A 17,582-nucleotide genomic window follows, 5' to 3' on the forward strand; every position below is an offset into this window, starting at 1 on the left:
ATCACATTTAACAAACCAAATACCGTTATAAAAGATCAGGTAAAAACCCAAACCGGTCCGTGCATCAATACCGGTATATAGTCAAATACAGTATACCACTCCGCCATGAGAGTATCACATTCATGCACCAATTTAATTCATTTCATTTGGGCTAGATCAAAAGTGGTGGCTAGAAATGAGAGCCTTCAGAAGGAGCCTTCAGAAGGTATTCACACCCCTTGACTGGTACAGAGCCTTCAGAAAGTATTCACACCCCTTGACTGATACAGAGCCTTCAGAAAGTATTCACACCCCTTGACTGGTACAGAGCCTTCAGAAAGTATTCAGACCCCTTGACTGATACAGAGCCTTCAGAAAGTATTCACACCCCTTGACTGGTACAGAGCATTCAGAAAGTATTCAGACCCCTTGACTGGTACAGAGCCTTCAGAAGGTATTCACACCCCTTGACTGGTACAGAGCCTTCAGAAGGTATTCACACCCCTTGACTGGTACAGAGCCTTCAGAAGGTATTCACACCCCTTGACTGGTACAGAGCCTTCAGAAAGTATTCACACCCCTTGACTGGTACAGAGCCTTCAGAAGGTATTCACACCCCTTGACTGGTACAGAGCCTTCAGAAAGTATTCACACCCCTTGACTGGTACAGAGCCTTATTCCACATTTTGTGTCACAGCCTGAATTCAAAATGTATTAAATTGATGTTTCTTACCCATCTACACACAATACACCATAATGACAAAGTTAAAACAGGTTTTTAGAAATGTTTGCTAATTTATCAGTATATTATTGTTACAGTCGTATATCGTTCTCATTCTCAGAGTGGACACGTTGTTTGCAGAGCTCAAAACCTATCCTACACTTGTGAGAAACAAGTTTTGGTTTATTTCCATTCCATTTACGAGATGTAAATCTATTTATTGTCATTTTTTTGGAGCGCTCATGTCAATATTTGAGTAAAGACACGCACCTGATTACTCATATAGAAGTAGGCCTAGGCTAGCTGGCCTGCGCGCAAATGTAGGCCTATAAATGGGGATGTCCGATAGTATTTCTGATGGTCTTAACTTACCACCACTAGTGAGCTGTGGAGCTTCTCAAAGTACTATTTATTTCTTCACCTCAAAACAAGTATTTTTTTATCCATTGAGAGTGACAATAGTTCCTCAATGTTTTTGAAAAATATTTCCAGCTCTCGGTTGCCACTCGGGATGAAAGGGAAAAATGTCACTGATCCAGCCATAAAATACCTGATGACTTCTGAGCGCTTGCACAAATAGCCTACAGCGGTGTCTGTTCCGAGCTCACTGTGGCCCAGAATATTTTATACAAGCTTAGGCTGGACCCAGTTAATAGTTCATACAAGCTTAGGCTGGACCCAGTTAATAGTTCATACAAGCTTAGGCTGGACCCAGTTAATAGTTCATACAAGCTTAGGCTGGACCCAGTTAATAGTTCATACAAGCTTAGGCTGGACCCAGTTAATAGTTCATACAAGCTTAGGCTGGACCCAGTTAATAGTTAATACAATGTTTCACGTTTGTTGTAGAGATGCCATGCCTAGCCAATGTGATTCACAGGATATTATTACATTTTTTTTTAAATTAGGATATTTTCTACCTGTAAGCTGTTATGTTTTTATTTGTTGGCTTTATGTAGGCTCTTTTTACATCGTTGGCAATGGAAGTTATTTTTAGATTGGTATCATTTTCATTTAAATAGAATTTAGATGAACCACATGACAATGATTTTAAGATACAAAAGACTATTATAAATTAAATGAAACTGTTCCACGAAAAGATGCTTATGAAAATCATAACTGGCCTGCAGATCGGGTTGAAATGGTAATATAACTTGGCAGTCCGAATGGAAAAGGCTGCCCCTGACACAACCTATTACCAGCAACTACAGGAGTATAATGGCTGAATCTGCCAAGATCAGCAGCTGGAGAAGAGTCTTCTTCAGGATAGGCTCTCTCTGTTTCCCCCCCGAGTCATGTATATCTTAAATATTTAATCAAACAGTGAGCGTAAAGCATCAGACAAGCTCAGTACATATAGTTGATTTGAATAAAACACTCACGGACATGAGAAGGGGACTGCCCTACGAGACTCTCACGAACATGAGCCGGGGACTGCCCTACGAGACTAACGAACATGAGCCGGGGACTGCCCTACGAGACTAACGAACATGAGTCGGGGACTGCCCTACGAGACTAACGAACATGAGTCGGGGACTGCCCTACGAGACTAACGAACATGAGCCGGGGACTGCCCTATGAGACTAACGAACATGAGTCGGGGACTGCCCTACGAGACTAACGAACATGAGTCGGGGACTGTCCTACGAGACTAACGAACATGAGTCGGGGACTGCCCTACGAGACTAACGAACATGAGCCGGGGACTGCCCTACGAGACTAACGAACATGAGTCGGGGACTGCCCTACGAGACTAACGAACATGAGCCGGGGACTGCCCTATGAGACTAACGAACATGAGTCGGGGACTGCCCTACGAGACTAACGAACATGAGTCGGGGACTGTCCTACGAGACTAACGAACATGAGTCGGGGACTGCCCTACGAGACTAACGAACATGAGCCGGGGACTGCCCTACGAGTCTCTCACGAACATGAGCCGGGGACTGCCCTACGAGACTCTCACGAACATGAGCCGGGGACTGCCCTACGAGACTCTCACGAACATGAGCCGGGGACTGCCCTACGAGTCTCTCACGAACATGAGCCGGGGACTGCCCTACGAGACTAACGAACATGAGTCGGGGACTGCCCTACGAGACTAACGAACATGAGCCGGGGACTGCCCTACGAGTCTCTCACGAACATGAGCCGGGGACTGCCCTATGAGACTAACGAACATGAGTCGGGGACTGCCCTACGAGACTAACGAACATGAGTCGGGGACTGTCCTACGAGACTAACGAACATGAGTCGGGGACTGCCCTACGAGACTAACGAACATGAGCCGGGGACTGCCCTACGAGTCTCTCACGAACATGAGTCGGGGACTGTCCTACAAGACTAACGAACATGAGTCGGGGACTGCCCTACGAGACTAACGAACATGAGCCGGGGACTGCCCTACGAGTCTCTCACGAACATGAGCCGGGGACTGCCCTACGAGACTCTCACGAACATGAGCCGGGGACTGCCCTACGAGACTCTCACGAACATGAGCCGGGGACTGCCCTACGAGTCTCTCACGAACATGAGCCGGGGACTGCCCTACGAGACTAACGAACATGAGTCGGGGACTGCCCTACGAGACTAACGAACATGAGCCGGGGACTGCCCTACGAGACTCTCACGAACATGAGCCGGGGACTGCCCTACGAGACTCTCACGAACATGAGCCGGGGACTGCCCTACGAGACTCTCACGAACATGAGCCGGGGACTGCCCTACGAGACTAACGAACATGAGTCGGGGACTGCCCTACGAGACTAACGAACATGAGTCGGGGACTGCCCTACGAGACTAACAAACATGAGCCGGGGACTGCCCTACGAGTCTCTCACGAACATGAGCCGGGGACTGCCCTACGAGACTCTCACGAACATGAGCCGGGGACTGCCCTACGAGACTCTCACGAACATGAGCCGGGGACTGCCCTACGAGACTCTCACGAACATGAGCCGGGGACTGCCCTACGAGTCTCTCACGAACATGAGCCGGGGACTGCCCTACGAGACTAACGAACATGAGTCGGGGACTGCCCTACGAGACTCTCACGAACATGAGCCGGGGACTGCCCTACGAGACTAACGAACATGAGTCGGGGACTGCCCTACGAGACTAACGAACATGAGTCGGGGACTGCCCTACGAGACTAACGAACATGAGCCGGGGACTGCCCTACGAGTCTCTCACGAACATGAGCCGGGGACTGCCCTACGAGACTCTCACGAACATGAGCCGGGGACTGCCCTACGAGACTCTCACGAACATGAGCCGGGGACTGCCCTACGAGACTCTCACGAACAGGAGCCGGGGACTGCCCTACGAGTCTCTCACGAACATGAGCCGGGGACTGCCCTACGAGACTCTCACGAACATGAGCCGGGGACTGACCTACGAGACTCTCATGAACATGAGCCGGGGACTGCCCTACGAGACTCTCACGAACATGAGCCGGGGACTGCCCTACGAGACTCTCACGAACATGAGCCGGGGACTGCCCTACGAGACTCTCACGAACATGAGCCGGGGACTGCCCTACGAGACTCTCACGAACATGAGCCGGGGACTGCCCTACGAGACTCTCACGAACATGAGCCGGGGACTGCCCTACGAGACTCTCACGAACATGAGCCGGGGACTGCCCTACGAGACTCTCACGAACATGAGCCGGGGACTGCCCTATGAGACTCTCACGAACATGAGCAGGGGACTGCCCTACGAGACTCTCACGAACATGAGTCGGGGACTGCCCTACGAGACTCTCACGAACATGAGCCGGGGACTGCCCTACGAGACTCTCACGAACATGAGTCAGGGACTGCCCTACGAGACTAATGAACATGAGTCAGGGACTGCCCTATGAGACTAACGAACATGAGTCAGGGACTGCCCTATGAGACTAACGAACATGAGTCTCCGTTTTGCTCTACGCCCTCCTCAAGCTCGCGGGACTCGTCTCTAGTTGGTACCGCCGATCTGCCAACTTGTGTCTGTCGCGTCCCAACAGTTTGGACTACAAACTAATGTGACCCCTCTGTGGAAAGGTGAGACGCTGTAGGATGCCCACAAGACTCGCCTGAAGGTAGCCTGGTACCAGTTTATTTTTTTAAGAATGGAAGTGTGTGTATGTATGTATATATAATTTAGTGCCAAAAAATGTTAAATATGGGGGGATAATATTCTGATCTTATTTCTCTCAAAAGAAAAGGTCTGACACTTTAAAACACAAACTTCCTTTAGATAGATTTTTTTACTATTTTTCCCCATGTATGAATCTGTTTTTCCAATGTGTTTCTATGGGCTAATAGCAGTAAGGACTATCTGTTATTCAATGTGTTTCTATGGGCTAATAGCAGTAAGGCCATATTTAATGTTTCATCAAGCATTTGTCCTATACCTAAAAAAAAAAGGGACCTAAAATTCCACGTTAGCTTAGAACGTTTTCATGATGAAAAAAAATGACTTGAGAAATACTGCACCAAACATCTTAGGGCGTAAAATTGAGCTCTAAGATATATGACAAAAACGTCAAAATGTATGATTTCTTGAGGAAGTGTATACTGGCTACGGTGTCTCAAAATTGATAAATTAAATTTGGGGGTAAAAAGCCAACTCGGCTCCTTCATCAATTTAATCAGATGGCTCATTCATCACAAAGCCCACTGATATTGCCAACTACTTTAATGACTTTTTCATTGGCAGTTACTTATGGCTGATATGCCAGCAACAAACACTGACACTACACATCCAAGTATATCTGACCAAATTATGAAAGACAAGAATTGTACTTTTGAATTCCGTAAAGTCTGTGTGGAAAAGGTGAAAAAAGTACTGTCTATTAACAATGACAAGCCACCGGGGTCTGACAATATGGATGGATAATTACTGAGGATAATAGCGGACGATATTGACACTTCAATTTGTCAGATCTTCAATTTAAGCCTACTAGAGAGTGTGTGCCCTCAGGCCTGGAGGGCAGTTAGTCATTCCGCTACCCAAGAATAGTAAAGCCCCCTTTACTGGCTGAAACAGCCAACCTTTAGCAAACTCATTTCCGCTGCTTGGGCACCTACAATTTTCTATGGAGTCGAAGTCTACGCCTCTTCGTCAGGTGATTGGTCAAGAGAAGAGATTCTTCAATAAAATCTTTGTTGTCATTCAACGAGAGAACTTGTTCTCATGCACACAAAAAAAAATGTGATAAAAAAAATAAAATACTGTCACCAAACATCTTAGTTAGATGTCAAAATGCGCGACTAACATCTCTTCGGCAGAAACGTCAAAATGAATGACATTTCTTGAGTTACCTTAGATTGATTCAGACTATTTCAAGAAAGTGAATACTGGCTACGGCGTCTCAAAATAGACAAACGGTACTAATTGACGCCTTTTCCCCTTGTATTTCAATTATGCTTTTGGGGGAATCCCCGCGGACATATTTGTCGTTGGTCCAACGATTGGCCAAACAAGGGAAGTCCGCAACGTAAGCCCCTCAAACCTCGTTTTTAATCGAGTTCACAATTATTTTAACTTCGGGGCCTGAAATAACCCATAATTCAATTCGCGATGATTGTACATCCGCTAAGAAAAGTCGGCCAAAACGTAAAACCTCAATATGGAGAAGTTAACATACAAGTCTAAGTACAAACAAATGTAAATACATTTGAAATTGTGCTACTAATGCACATTATGGCACAAACACGTCACGTAAAAGTAATTGTGTATTTATTTGGTTAGTTTTTGGAAATTGTAGAACTAAAACATGTTCCTTCTTCAGAAGTTCCAGCTAGGCAGGCTAACATTAGCTAATTCATTTTCTAGCTATCATACAGTAGGCCAATATTCATTATTATATATTTAATGTAAGTAGACATGCAATCACAAGTGACCTTAGCGCAAATAAACCCACAAACTACCGGTGGCTGAAAACACAATCATTGCGGGACAAACGAGTGACGAATTTCCAGACAAGGGCGGTCCACTTACAATTCCTCCCTTCCTCGCCCTGCAAGTGTGTACTCATCAAATGTCATCAGAAGTGTCCACTTCATTTGAGGGTGTGGCTTTTAGGTGTTTGGAATTCAGACAAAGTCTTAAGGGAATATAAGAGCACATTCGTTCGGGTCAGGTAGACGAACTGAAGCATGCCGACTCATTTAGTCCATTATAGGGATAATAACTAGCCAGCCTTGCTTATTATCACAGGTTACTAGTTAGCTAGCTAAACTCCCATAGCAAAAATAGCAAAAGCGAATTATTTACAGACCATAGTAGGTCATGTTTAAGCGTAGTAACGTTAACTAGCTGGCTACATCCATGATTGGATGCTGGGATACAAACAGTAGGGGATGTTAGCCAGTTAGCATTAGTTAGTCAGTTAGCATTCGTTAGCCAGTTAACATTAGCTAACTGAAACAAATACTAGTTAGTTGCACACTAGCTAACTGTGCGATCGCCCTTTCCAATAAACATTGTATCATGAACTAGGTTTATGAGATTAATTTACCCAACCTGTTTGCGATGTTGCATTTGTTCCTCTGTAGCTAAATAAGATGGGATCCATGTTGAAGCAGTGAGTTGGTCAGTCGGACATTTTAAACCATGGCACCAATATCAAAGAGGATGTTTCAGTGTGGCTCCGCTACCTGCGCCACAAATAGCGTGACTAGACAACCAACAAACCAACCAACCATCAACAACATTGTCGCTAACTAACAACTTCCACCTGGATGGTCTTCTGTGGGGAGTTAGTCTGAGCACCAGTCTGTATGCTGTCAGAGAGGAAGAGGCGAAGCGAGAGGTTTTACTCCGACACAAATAAACACAGGGTCGTTACAATATGTCCACGAATATAAGGCCACGAAGTGTGAGAGGGAGGGGGGGGTTGTCATTGCTCATTTGTTACGTGAGGCTTATTTGATCGAATTCAAGTTTCATAATGATTAAGTTGTTACGAATGCACTGATAATAGTGGACACACATGTGGCCTTCCGGCAACTTTGGAGAAAAACAATTTACGTTATATTGGAGTTGTGCCCGTTGTCATAAGGGATAATCATGGATATCACCAGTTTTAGCATTGCCATTGAGCGCTTCCTTATTTTTAAAGTAGTCAACTGGGTGGGTTTTCATGCGTTGGGAGCGATCAGCCAATTAAGAAAATTAACTACTTTAAAATGTTGTCACAGACGTTAAAATAGCAAAGACACAAAGATCAGTCCTGTATCTCAATGGTCTGTGGTTCACAGCGTATCTGCCGTTTCATTGGATAGAATGGTCCCACCTGATCTCGGCTCCTCCCGCCTGCCTTCCATCTTTGAGGACATGTATTTCCATTGTTTACAGCAGTCACTCGAATAGCTTGTCAATATAATAGGCAATCATTGGTAATAAACGCCATTGTGAAGCAGGCAAGAATAACAAAGTACTTCTGGGTCACGGACTTTTGGAACGGTTCAGAATAAATCCTGTCCTTATACTATGTTATTTAATAATTATGAAACATATTATACTTCTTATCATACAAATAAAAGTATTTATATAAGATATTGGTTTATTTAAAAAAAAAAATCTAACCTAAATGGTCATTTTTGTGTCCTGAGTGTTACGGACTGCTGTGGACAACGGTTTTTCAAGACAAGCCATGTATCCTGAAATGTTTAATCGGAAATCAATTGAATAATTGTTTTTCTCCAACCGTGGGTCCTGCTCATTGCCACCTACCTTGGCTCCTCTGGTCCTTGAGTCTACACATGGACCCCTTCCCCCTTTCACTGTGACATAACATAGACATTTTGTAAGATGCCTTTTTTTTTTTTTAACTAGGCAAGTCAGTAAAGAACAAATTCTTATTTACAATGAGGCCAATATGCATGTCCAATATGAAAAAACTACTGAACATCCTGCAGTACGAAATAACAATGGGATTTCAATGTTTCCTAAAGTGTATTTTATAATTATCAATATTAAACAGTAGAATGATACAGGTTTATTTTATTGGTATTACTGTGTAATCATTCATTTTATTGGTATTACTCCCTTTAATGAGGTTAATGGCCAATGCTATAATACTTGTGCTATTCACTTTTTCCTTTTTTGTTAAACAAAATTTTAAGTCAACTAACAGTTTCTAAATAAAATGAATTATGTTATGAATTTTGACCATTTGTATAATTTACCATCTTCATTGCGGGGCTTAAGGGAGATCGTCGAGGTCGAGGCCTTATTCTTCCTAGGTCCTCGCTCATTACAGCATTTAGTAGCTTGTGTCCCGGGCATTCCGTTGCGTTTGCATGACACCTCCCCTTCCGCACTGACGGACGTGTAACACCTAGTCTACAAAGATATTTGCATATTTGAACTACAGCTAGATCCTGGGCTGGATTAGCTTGTAAGTGAAAATCCATTTGTCCCGAGTCGTTCAATGTAATCACCATGCACTTACATTTATCATTTTAGTCATTTAGCTGCTACTCTTATCCAGAGCTTATGCTTGGGATTAAAAACAGCAATATTTCAAGACTGATAAAATGGGAGTTTATTTCTGTAACAGAGCAATTTATAGCAATAAAATAGTTTGATGTTACAATAAGAAATACACTTCCTTTACAATCCACAATGTATTCTTCTTCTTAGAGAGAGTTTCTTTTCACCAATGGATCAATGACAGATCCCTACTAGATGACTTGGTTTACTTGACATCACCATCTTCTTTGTCCCCCGAATCAGGAAACAGAAGAGCAAGTAATTGTAGGTATTAATGTATCTGAATAAGGACAATGTTCCCGTAGCCACGTGGTGTGAATAAGAACTATGTTCCCGTAGCGATGTGCGTATATTTACTGGTAAATTGACATGGGAGGGTAGGGGGGGTAAATTGACATGGGAGGGTAGGGGGGGTAAATTGACATGGGGGGGGGGGGGGGGGGGGGGATTGACATGGGAGGGAAATAAGTACTTCCTGCAGTACTTACTATTGTATAAGTATATACTGAGAAGGTAAATAAGGTTGGTCTGCAAGTAACGGAGGGGTCGGAGGGAGACATTTGGTATGTTTACATATTCAAGACCTTCTTGACTGAGAAGATGATGTCTTTGATCTGAGGTACACTGTGGTCCTCCAGGATCTTAGCGTAGGGCATGGGGATGTCGACACCGGTCACGCGGACTGCAGGGGCATCCAGGTAGTTGAAGGCTGGGCCTGGAAACAGGACAGATCGTTGTTAAACATAAACCTGAGAATGACTTGTCTGTGTGTGTTTTTAAATAGTCATAACTCTCAGAAAAACACACACCCATGTATGTATTCCTACAATTAGCATAATGCAACTTCAGGTTGCTTTATGGGCTGCTTCCCAGATACAGATTAAGCCTAACGTGCCGGAGTGATCTGGGAAAACTGCCCATAAAGCTCTGTTCACTCGGTTTGAAGGCAATGACATAACCCATCCACACAGTGCATTCAGAAAGGATTCAGACCCCTTCGACTTTTACCACGTTTTGCTACATTACAACTTTATTCAAAAAAATCGATTCAATTATTTCCCCCCTCAATCTACACACAATACCCAATAATGACCACGCAAAAACAGGTTTGTAGAATTGCTTGCAAAAATTAAATATAGCATTTACATAAGTATTCAGACCCTTTACTCAGTACTTTGTTGAAGCACCTTTGGCAGCGAGTACAGCCTCAAGTCTTCTTGGGTATGACACTACATGCTTGGCACACCTGAATTTGGGGAGTTTCTCTCATTCTTCTCTGCAGATCCTCTCAAGCTCGGTCAGGTTGGATGGGGAGCGTCGCTGCACAGCTATTTTTCAGGTCTCTCCAGAGATGTTAGATCGGGTTCAAGTCTGGGCTCTGGCTGGGCCACTCAAGGACATTCAGAGACTTGTCCCGAAGCCACTCCTGCGTGGTCTTGGCTGTGTGCTTCTGATCGATGTCCTGTTGGAAGGTGAATTGTCACCTCGGTCGGAGGTCCTGAGCAGATTTTCATCAAGGATCTCTGTACTTTCCTCCGTTCATCTTTCCTTCGATCCTTACCAGTCTGCCAGTCCCTGCCACTGAAAAACATCCCAACAGCATGATGCTGCCACCACCATGCTTCACCGTAGGGATGGTGCCAGGTTTCCTCCAGACGTGACGCTTGGCATTCAGGCCAAAGAGATCAATCTTGGTTTCATCAGACCAGAGAATCTTGTTTCTCATGGTCGGAGAGTCCTTTAGGTGCCTTTTGGCAAACTCCAAGTGGGCTGTCATGTGGCTTTTACTGATGAGTAGCTTCCGTCTGGCTATTCTACCATAAAGGCCTGATTGGTGGAGTGCTGCAGAGATGGTTGTCCTTCTGGAAGGTTCTAGACCCCTTCCCTTTTTCCACATTTTGCTACGTTACAGCCTTATTCTAAAATGGATTAAATCATTTTCTTCCCGCATCAATCTACAGAATGTGATTTCAGTTTATTTTTAACACATTGCAAAAATGTATTTAAAAAAAAAAACATTTTTGCTTTGTAATTTTGGGGTAATGTGTGTAGATTGATGAGGGAAAAAAACTATTTTAAAATAAGGCTGTAATGTTTAAAACAAGTCCAGGTCTGAATACTTTCTGAACACACTAAATAACTGATAAAGCCTACCGCGTAATAACTGATATAGCCTACCGCGTAATAACTGATAAAGCCTACCGCGTAATAACTGATAAAGCCTACCGCGTAATAACTGATATAGCCTACCGCGTAATAACTGATAAAGCCTATCGCGTAATAACTGATATAGCCTACCGCGTAATAACTGATATAGCCTACCGCGTTCTCTCTTCCTTCAAACTACCCAGGAGTTCTATTGGCTGCTGTATTTAACATTCAGCAAACAAGAGCGTGCATCCCTCTTCCAATAGTCTCTTGGTATAAGAAACGCTAACAAAAATAATGTCCAGCAACCTATTCTAGTCTAGCTTTTCCTGCATGGGACTCCAAGAGCTAATGAGCGTTTCAGTTAAAGAGACAGGCCAGCGGAGGACAAGGAAAGCTGAAGGGGATACTGAGTCAGATGTACAACAACGCATTCAACTGAAATGTCCTCTGGCCCCACCCTGAGCATTAATGATTCATCATTCAGGGGCCTGAGATGGGCTGTCTGTCCCCACCCTGAGCATTAATGATTCATCATTCAGAGGCCTGAGATGGGCTGTCTGTCCCCACCCTGAGCATTAATGAGTCATCATTCAGAGGCCTGAGGTGGGCTGTCTGTCCCTCCACCCTGAGATGGGTCGTCAGTCCCCACCCTGAGCATTAATGATTCATCATCAGAGGCCGTAGAGATGGGTCATCAGTCCCCACCCTGAGCATTAATGATTAATCATTCAGAGGCCGTAGAGATGGGTCGTCAGTCCCCACCCTGAGCATTAATGATTCATCATCAGAGGCCGTAGAGATGGGTCATCAGTCCCCACCCTGAGCATTAATGATTCATCATCAGAGGCCGTAGAGATGGGTCATCAGTCCCCACCCTGAGCATTAATGATTCATCAGAGGCCGTAGAGAGGACAGGTTTAGACATCACATATAATGTAACAGTTCCATTTCACGCCCTGCTGTTCATATAAATACTTTATTATAATTTACCAGTTTCTCTCAGTTATTTATCCTGGGAAAGGGGACTGGTTTTAGGGGGTAAATCCCAGTAACCAGGGTCCCGCCCTCCATAACACCAGACCTGTACTGCCCCCCCCCCCCCCGCCCAACACCAGACCTGTACTGGCCCCCAAAATATTTTTTTTTATCAATTTGCCAAAATGTCACATGCTTCCACATATCAGTGCATTTGTAACAACCTAACAATTACAGCACTTTTTATAAGTTCAAATAAGCCTCACGTTGCAAATTAGCAATAACAACAACAAAAAAATCTTCAATACAAAAATTGCTCCCTTCATGGGCTTATCTTCGTGGACAGAGTTTGGGCAGAGTAAAATCTCTCGATTCGCCTCTTCCACTACGGTACATTTCATATCGCACTACGAAAACGTAGCCGTAATGTACAATACAAGAGAACTTCAACGTACCCTCCATGACTCTGGCACAGATCTCAGCCCCCACTCCGTACTGGGGCCAGCCCCCCTCCACTGTGACCAGATGGCCGGTTTTCATCACACTGGCCTCAATGGTGTCCACATCCAGGGGCCTTATGGTGCGCAGGTTAACCACCTAGGAGGGGGAGACAGAACAGGTTAACCACCTAGGAGGAGGGGACAGAACAGGTTAACCACCTAGGAGGAGGAGACAGAACAGGTTAACCATCTAGGAGGAGGAGACAGAACAGGTTAACCACCTAGGAGGAGGAGACAGAACAGGTTAACCACCTAGGAGGAGGAGACAGAACAGGTTAACTACCTAGGAGGAGGGGACAGAACAGGTTAACCACCTAGGACGAGGAGACAGAACAGGTTAACCACCTAGGAGGAGGGGACAGAACCACCTAAGAGGAGGGGACAGAACAGGTTAACCACCTAGGAGGAGGGGACAGAACAGGTTAACCACCTAGGAGGAGGGGACAGTCTCCTGACCCCTCCTGTCTCAGCCTCCAGTATTTATGCTGCAGTAGTTTATGTGTCGGGGGGCTAGGGTCAGTTTGTTATATCTGGAGTACTTCTCCTGTCCTATTCGGTGTCCTGTGTGAATCTAAGTGTGCGTTCTCTAATTCTCTCCTTCTCTCTTTCTTTCTCTCTCTCGGAGGACCTGAGCCCTAGGACCATGCCCCAGGACTACCTGACATGATGACTCCTTGCTGTCCCCAGTCCACCTGGCCGTGCTGCTGCTCCAGTTTCAACTGTTCTGCCTTATTATTATTCGACCATGCTGGTCATTTATGAACATTTGAACATCTTGGCCATGTTCTGTTATAATCTTCCCGGCACAGCCAGAAGAGGACTGGCCATCCCACATATGCTCTCTCTAATTCTCTCTTTCTTTCTCTCTCTCGGAGGACCTGAGCCCTAGGACCATGCCCCAGGACTACCTGACATGATGACTCCTTGCTGTCCCCAGTCCACCTGACCGTGCTGCTGCTCCAGTTTCAACTGTTCTGCCTTATTATTATTCGACCATGCTGGTCATTTATGAACATTTGAACATCTTGGCCATGTTCTGTTATAATCTCCACCCGGCACAGCCAGAAGAGGACTGGCCACCCCACATAGCCTGGTTCCTCTCTAGGTTTCTTCCTAGGTTTTGGCCTTTCTAGGGAGTTTTTCCTAGCCACCGTGCTTCTACACCTGCATTGCTTGCTGTTTGGGGTTCTAGGCTGGGTTTCTGTACAGCACTTTGAGATATCAGCTGATGTACGAAGGGCTATATAAATAAATTTGATTTGATTTGACAGAACAGGTTAACCACCTAGGAGGAGGGGACAGAACCACCTAGGAGGAGGGGACAGAACCACCTAGGAGGAGGGGACAGAACCACCGAGGAGGAGGGGACAGAACCACCGAGGAGGAGGGGACAGAACCACCTAGGAGGAGGAGACAGAACCACCTAGGAGGAGGGGACAGGACAGGTTAACCACCTAGGAGGAGGGGACAGGACAGGTTAACCACCTAGGAGGAGGGGACAGGACAGGTTAACCACCTAGGAGGAGGAGACAGGACAGGTTAACCACCTAGGAGGAGGGGACAGAACAGGTTAACCACCTAGGAGGAGGGGACAGGACAGGTTAACCACCTAGGAGGAGACAGGACAGGTTACCCACCTAGGAGGAGGAGACAGAACAGGTTAACCACCTAGGAGGAGGGGACAGAACAGGTTAACCACCTATGAGGAGGGGACAGGACAGGTTAACCACCTAGGAGGAGGGGACAGAACAGGTTAACCACCTAGGGAGGAGGAGACAGAACAGGTTAACCACCTAGGGAGGAGGAGACAGAACAGGTTAACCACCTAGGGAGGAGGAGACAGGACAGGTTAACCACCTAGGGAGGAGGAGACAGGACAGGTTAACCACCTAGGGAGGAGGAGACAGGACAGGTTAACCACCTAGGGAGGAGGAGACAGGACAGGTTAACCACCTAGGGAGGAGGAGACAGGACAGGTTAACCACCTAGGGAGGAGGAGACAGGACAGGTTAACCACCTAGGGAGGAGGAGACAGGACAGGTTAACCACCTAGGGAGGAGGAGACAGGACAGGTTAACCACCGAGGGAGGAGGAGACAGGACAGGTTAACCACCTAGGGAGGAGGAGACAGGACAGGTTAACCACCTAGGGAGGAGGAGACAGGACAGGTTAACCACCTAGGAGGAGGGGACAGGACAGGTTAACCACCTAGGAGGAGGGGACAGGACAGGTTAACCACCTAGGAGGAGGGGACAGAACCACCTAGGAGGAGGGGACAGAACCACCTAGGAGGAGGGGACAGAACCACCGAGGAGGAGGGGACAGAACCACCGAGGAGGAGGGGACAGAACCACCGAGGAGGAGGGGACAGAACCACCGAGGAGGAGGGGACAGAACCACCTAGGAGGAGGAGACAGAACCACCTAGGAGGAGGGGACAGGACAGGTTAACCACCTAGGAGGAGGGGACAGGACAGGTTAACCACCTAGGAGGAGGGGACAGGACTGGTTAACCACCTAGGAGGAGGAGACAGGACAGGTTAACCACCTAGGAGGAGGGGACAGAACAGGTTAACCACCTAGGAGGAGGGGACAGGACAGGTTAACCACCTAGGAGGAGACAGGACAGGTTACCCACCTAGGAGGAGGAGACAGAACAGGTTAACCACCTAGGAGGAGGGGACAGAACAGGTTAACCACCTATGAGGAGGGGACAGGACAGGTTAACCACCTAGGAGGAGGGGACAGAACAGGTTAACCACCTAGGGAGGAGGAGACAGAACAGGTTAACCACCTAGGGAGGAGGAGACAGAACAGGTTAACCACCTAGGGAGGAGGAGACAGGACAGGTTAACCACCTAGGGAGGAGGAGACAGGACAGGTTAACCACCTAGGGAGGAGGAGACAGGACAGGTTAACCACCTAGGGAGGAGGAGACAGGACAGGTTAACCACCTAGGGAGGAGACAGGACAGGTTAACCACCTAGGGAGGAGGAGACAGGACAGGTTAACCACCTAGGGAGGAGGAGACAGGACAGGTTAACCACCTAGGGAGGAGGAGACAGGACAGGTTAACCACCTAGGGAGGAGGAGACAGGACAGGTTAACCACCTAGGGAGGAGGAGACAGGACAGGTTAACCACCTAGGGAGGAGGAGACAGGACAGGTTAACCACCTAGGAGGAGGGGACAGGACAGGTTAACCACCTAGGAGGAGGGGACAGGACAGGTTAACCACCTAGGAGGAGGGGACAGAACAGGTTAACCACCTAGGAGGAGGGGACAGAACAGGTTAACCACCTAGGAGGAGGGGACAGAACAGGTTAACCACCTAGGAGGAGGGGACAGAACAGGTTAACCACCTAGGGAGGAGGAGACAGGACAGGTTAACCACCTAGGGAGGAGGAGACAGGACAGGTTAACCACCTAGGGAGGAGGAGACAGGACAGGTTAACCACCTAGGGAGGAGGAGACAGGACAGGTTAACCACCTAGGGAGGAGGAGACAGGACAGGTTTAACCACCTAGGACGAGGAGACAGAACAGGTTAACCACCTAGGAGGAGGGGACAGAACAGGTTAACCACCTAGGAGGAGGGGACAGAACAGGTTAACCACCTAGGAGGAGGGGACAGAACAGGTTAACCACCTAGAGAGGAGGAGACAGAACAGGTTAACCACCTAGGGAGGAGGAGACAGGACAGGTTAACCACCTAGGAGGGGACAGAACAGGTTAACCACCTACGAGGGAAGCCTTCAGAAGGTATTCACACCCCTTGACTGGTACAGAGCCTTCAGAAGGTATTCACACCCCTTGACTGGTACAGAGCCTTCAGGAAGTATTCACACCCCTTGACTGGTACAGAGTCTTCAGAAAGTATTCACACCCCTTGACTGGTACAGAGCCTTCAGAAGGTATTCACACCCCTTGACTGGTACAGAGCCTTCAGAAGGTATTCACACCCCTTGACTGGTACAGAGCCTTCAGAAGGTATTCACACCCCTTGACTGGTACAGAGCCTTCAGAAGGTATTCACACCCCTTGACTGGTACAGAGCCTTCAGAAGGTATTCACACCCCTTGACTGGTACAGAGCCTTCAGAAGGTATTCACACCCCTTGACTGGTACAGAGCCTTCAGAAGGTATTCACACCCCTTGATTGGTACAGAGCCTTCAGAAGGTATTCACACCCCTTGATTGGTACAGAGCCTTCAGAAGGTATTCACACCCCTTGATTGGTACAGAGCCTTCAGAAGGTATTCACACCCCTTGACTTATTCCACATTTTGTTTGTGTTACAGCCTGAATTCAAAATGGATTAAATATTTTTTTTACTGCTGAACTTAGGTTGAATACCTATTGACTCAAGACATCAGTTTTCATTTATTTATATATATTTTCAAATCAATTCAATTTTGGGGTGTGAATACTTCCCGAAATTAAATGTTATTTGTCACATGCGCCGAATGTAGACCTCACAGTGAAATGCTTACTTACAAGCCCTTAACCAACAATGCAGTTAAGAAAACGTAAAAAGAAAATAACAAGGCTGTATACAGGGGGTCCAGGTTAGTCGAGGTAATATGTCCATGTCGTTAGGGGTAAAGTGACTATGCAGACAAACAGCAAGTAGCAGCAGCAGGGGGGAAAAGGGGTCAAATAGTCTGGGTAGCCAGGATGATCTCGATGGTGCAGCTGTAGAAGTTTGAGGATCTGGGGACCCATGACAAATTTTTTCAGTCTCCTGGGGGAGAAATAGGCATTGTCATGCC

The 17,582-nt window shown here is 46.5% G+C and overlaps 2 protein-coding genes across 3 annotated transcripts in view; one reads left to right on the forward strand and one right to left on the reverse strand.

Annotated features, from left to right (window-relative positions):
- The window catches only part of LOC139371469 (stabilin 1), a 300,518-nt gene that overhangs the window by 132,646 nt on the left and 150,290 nt on the right, over window positions 1–17,582 (forward strand). The window lies entirely within an intron of this gene.
- Window positions 9,216–17,582, reverse strand: part of LOC139371470 (pyruvate dehydrogenase E1 component subunit beta, mitochondrial-like) — a 33,630-nt gene continuing 25,263 nt past the window's right edge. The window contains exons 10-11 of the mRNA XM_071111911.1: window positions 12,769–12,910; window positions 9,216–9,902 (exon numbers count right to left, since the gene is read on the reverse strand). Coding sequence (XP_070968012.1) covers window positions 9,757–9,902; window positions 12,769–12,910 — 288 coding nt within the window. The 3' untranslated portion in view covers window positions 9,216–9,756. The remainder of the gene's footprint in view (window positions 9,903–12,768; window positions 12,911–17,582) is intronic.

This window comes from Oncorhynchus clarkii, chromosome 17 (assembly GCF_045791955.1).
Source record: "Oncorhynchus clarkii lewisi isolate Uvic-CL-2024 chromosome 17, UVic_Ocla_1.0, whole genome shotgun sequence".
In the NCBI taxonomy this organism is placed as follows: domain Eukaryota; kingdom Metazoa; phylum Chordata; class Actinopteri; order Salmoniformes; family Salmonidae; genus Oncorhynchus; species Oncorhynchus clarkii.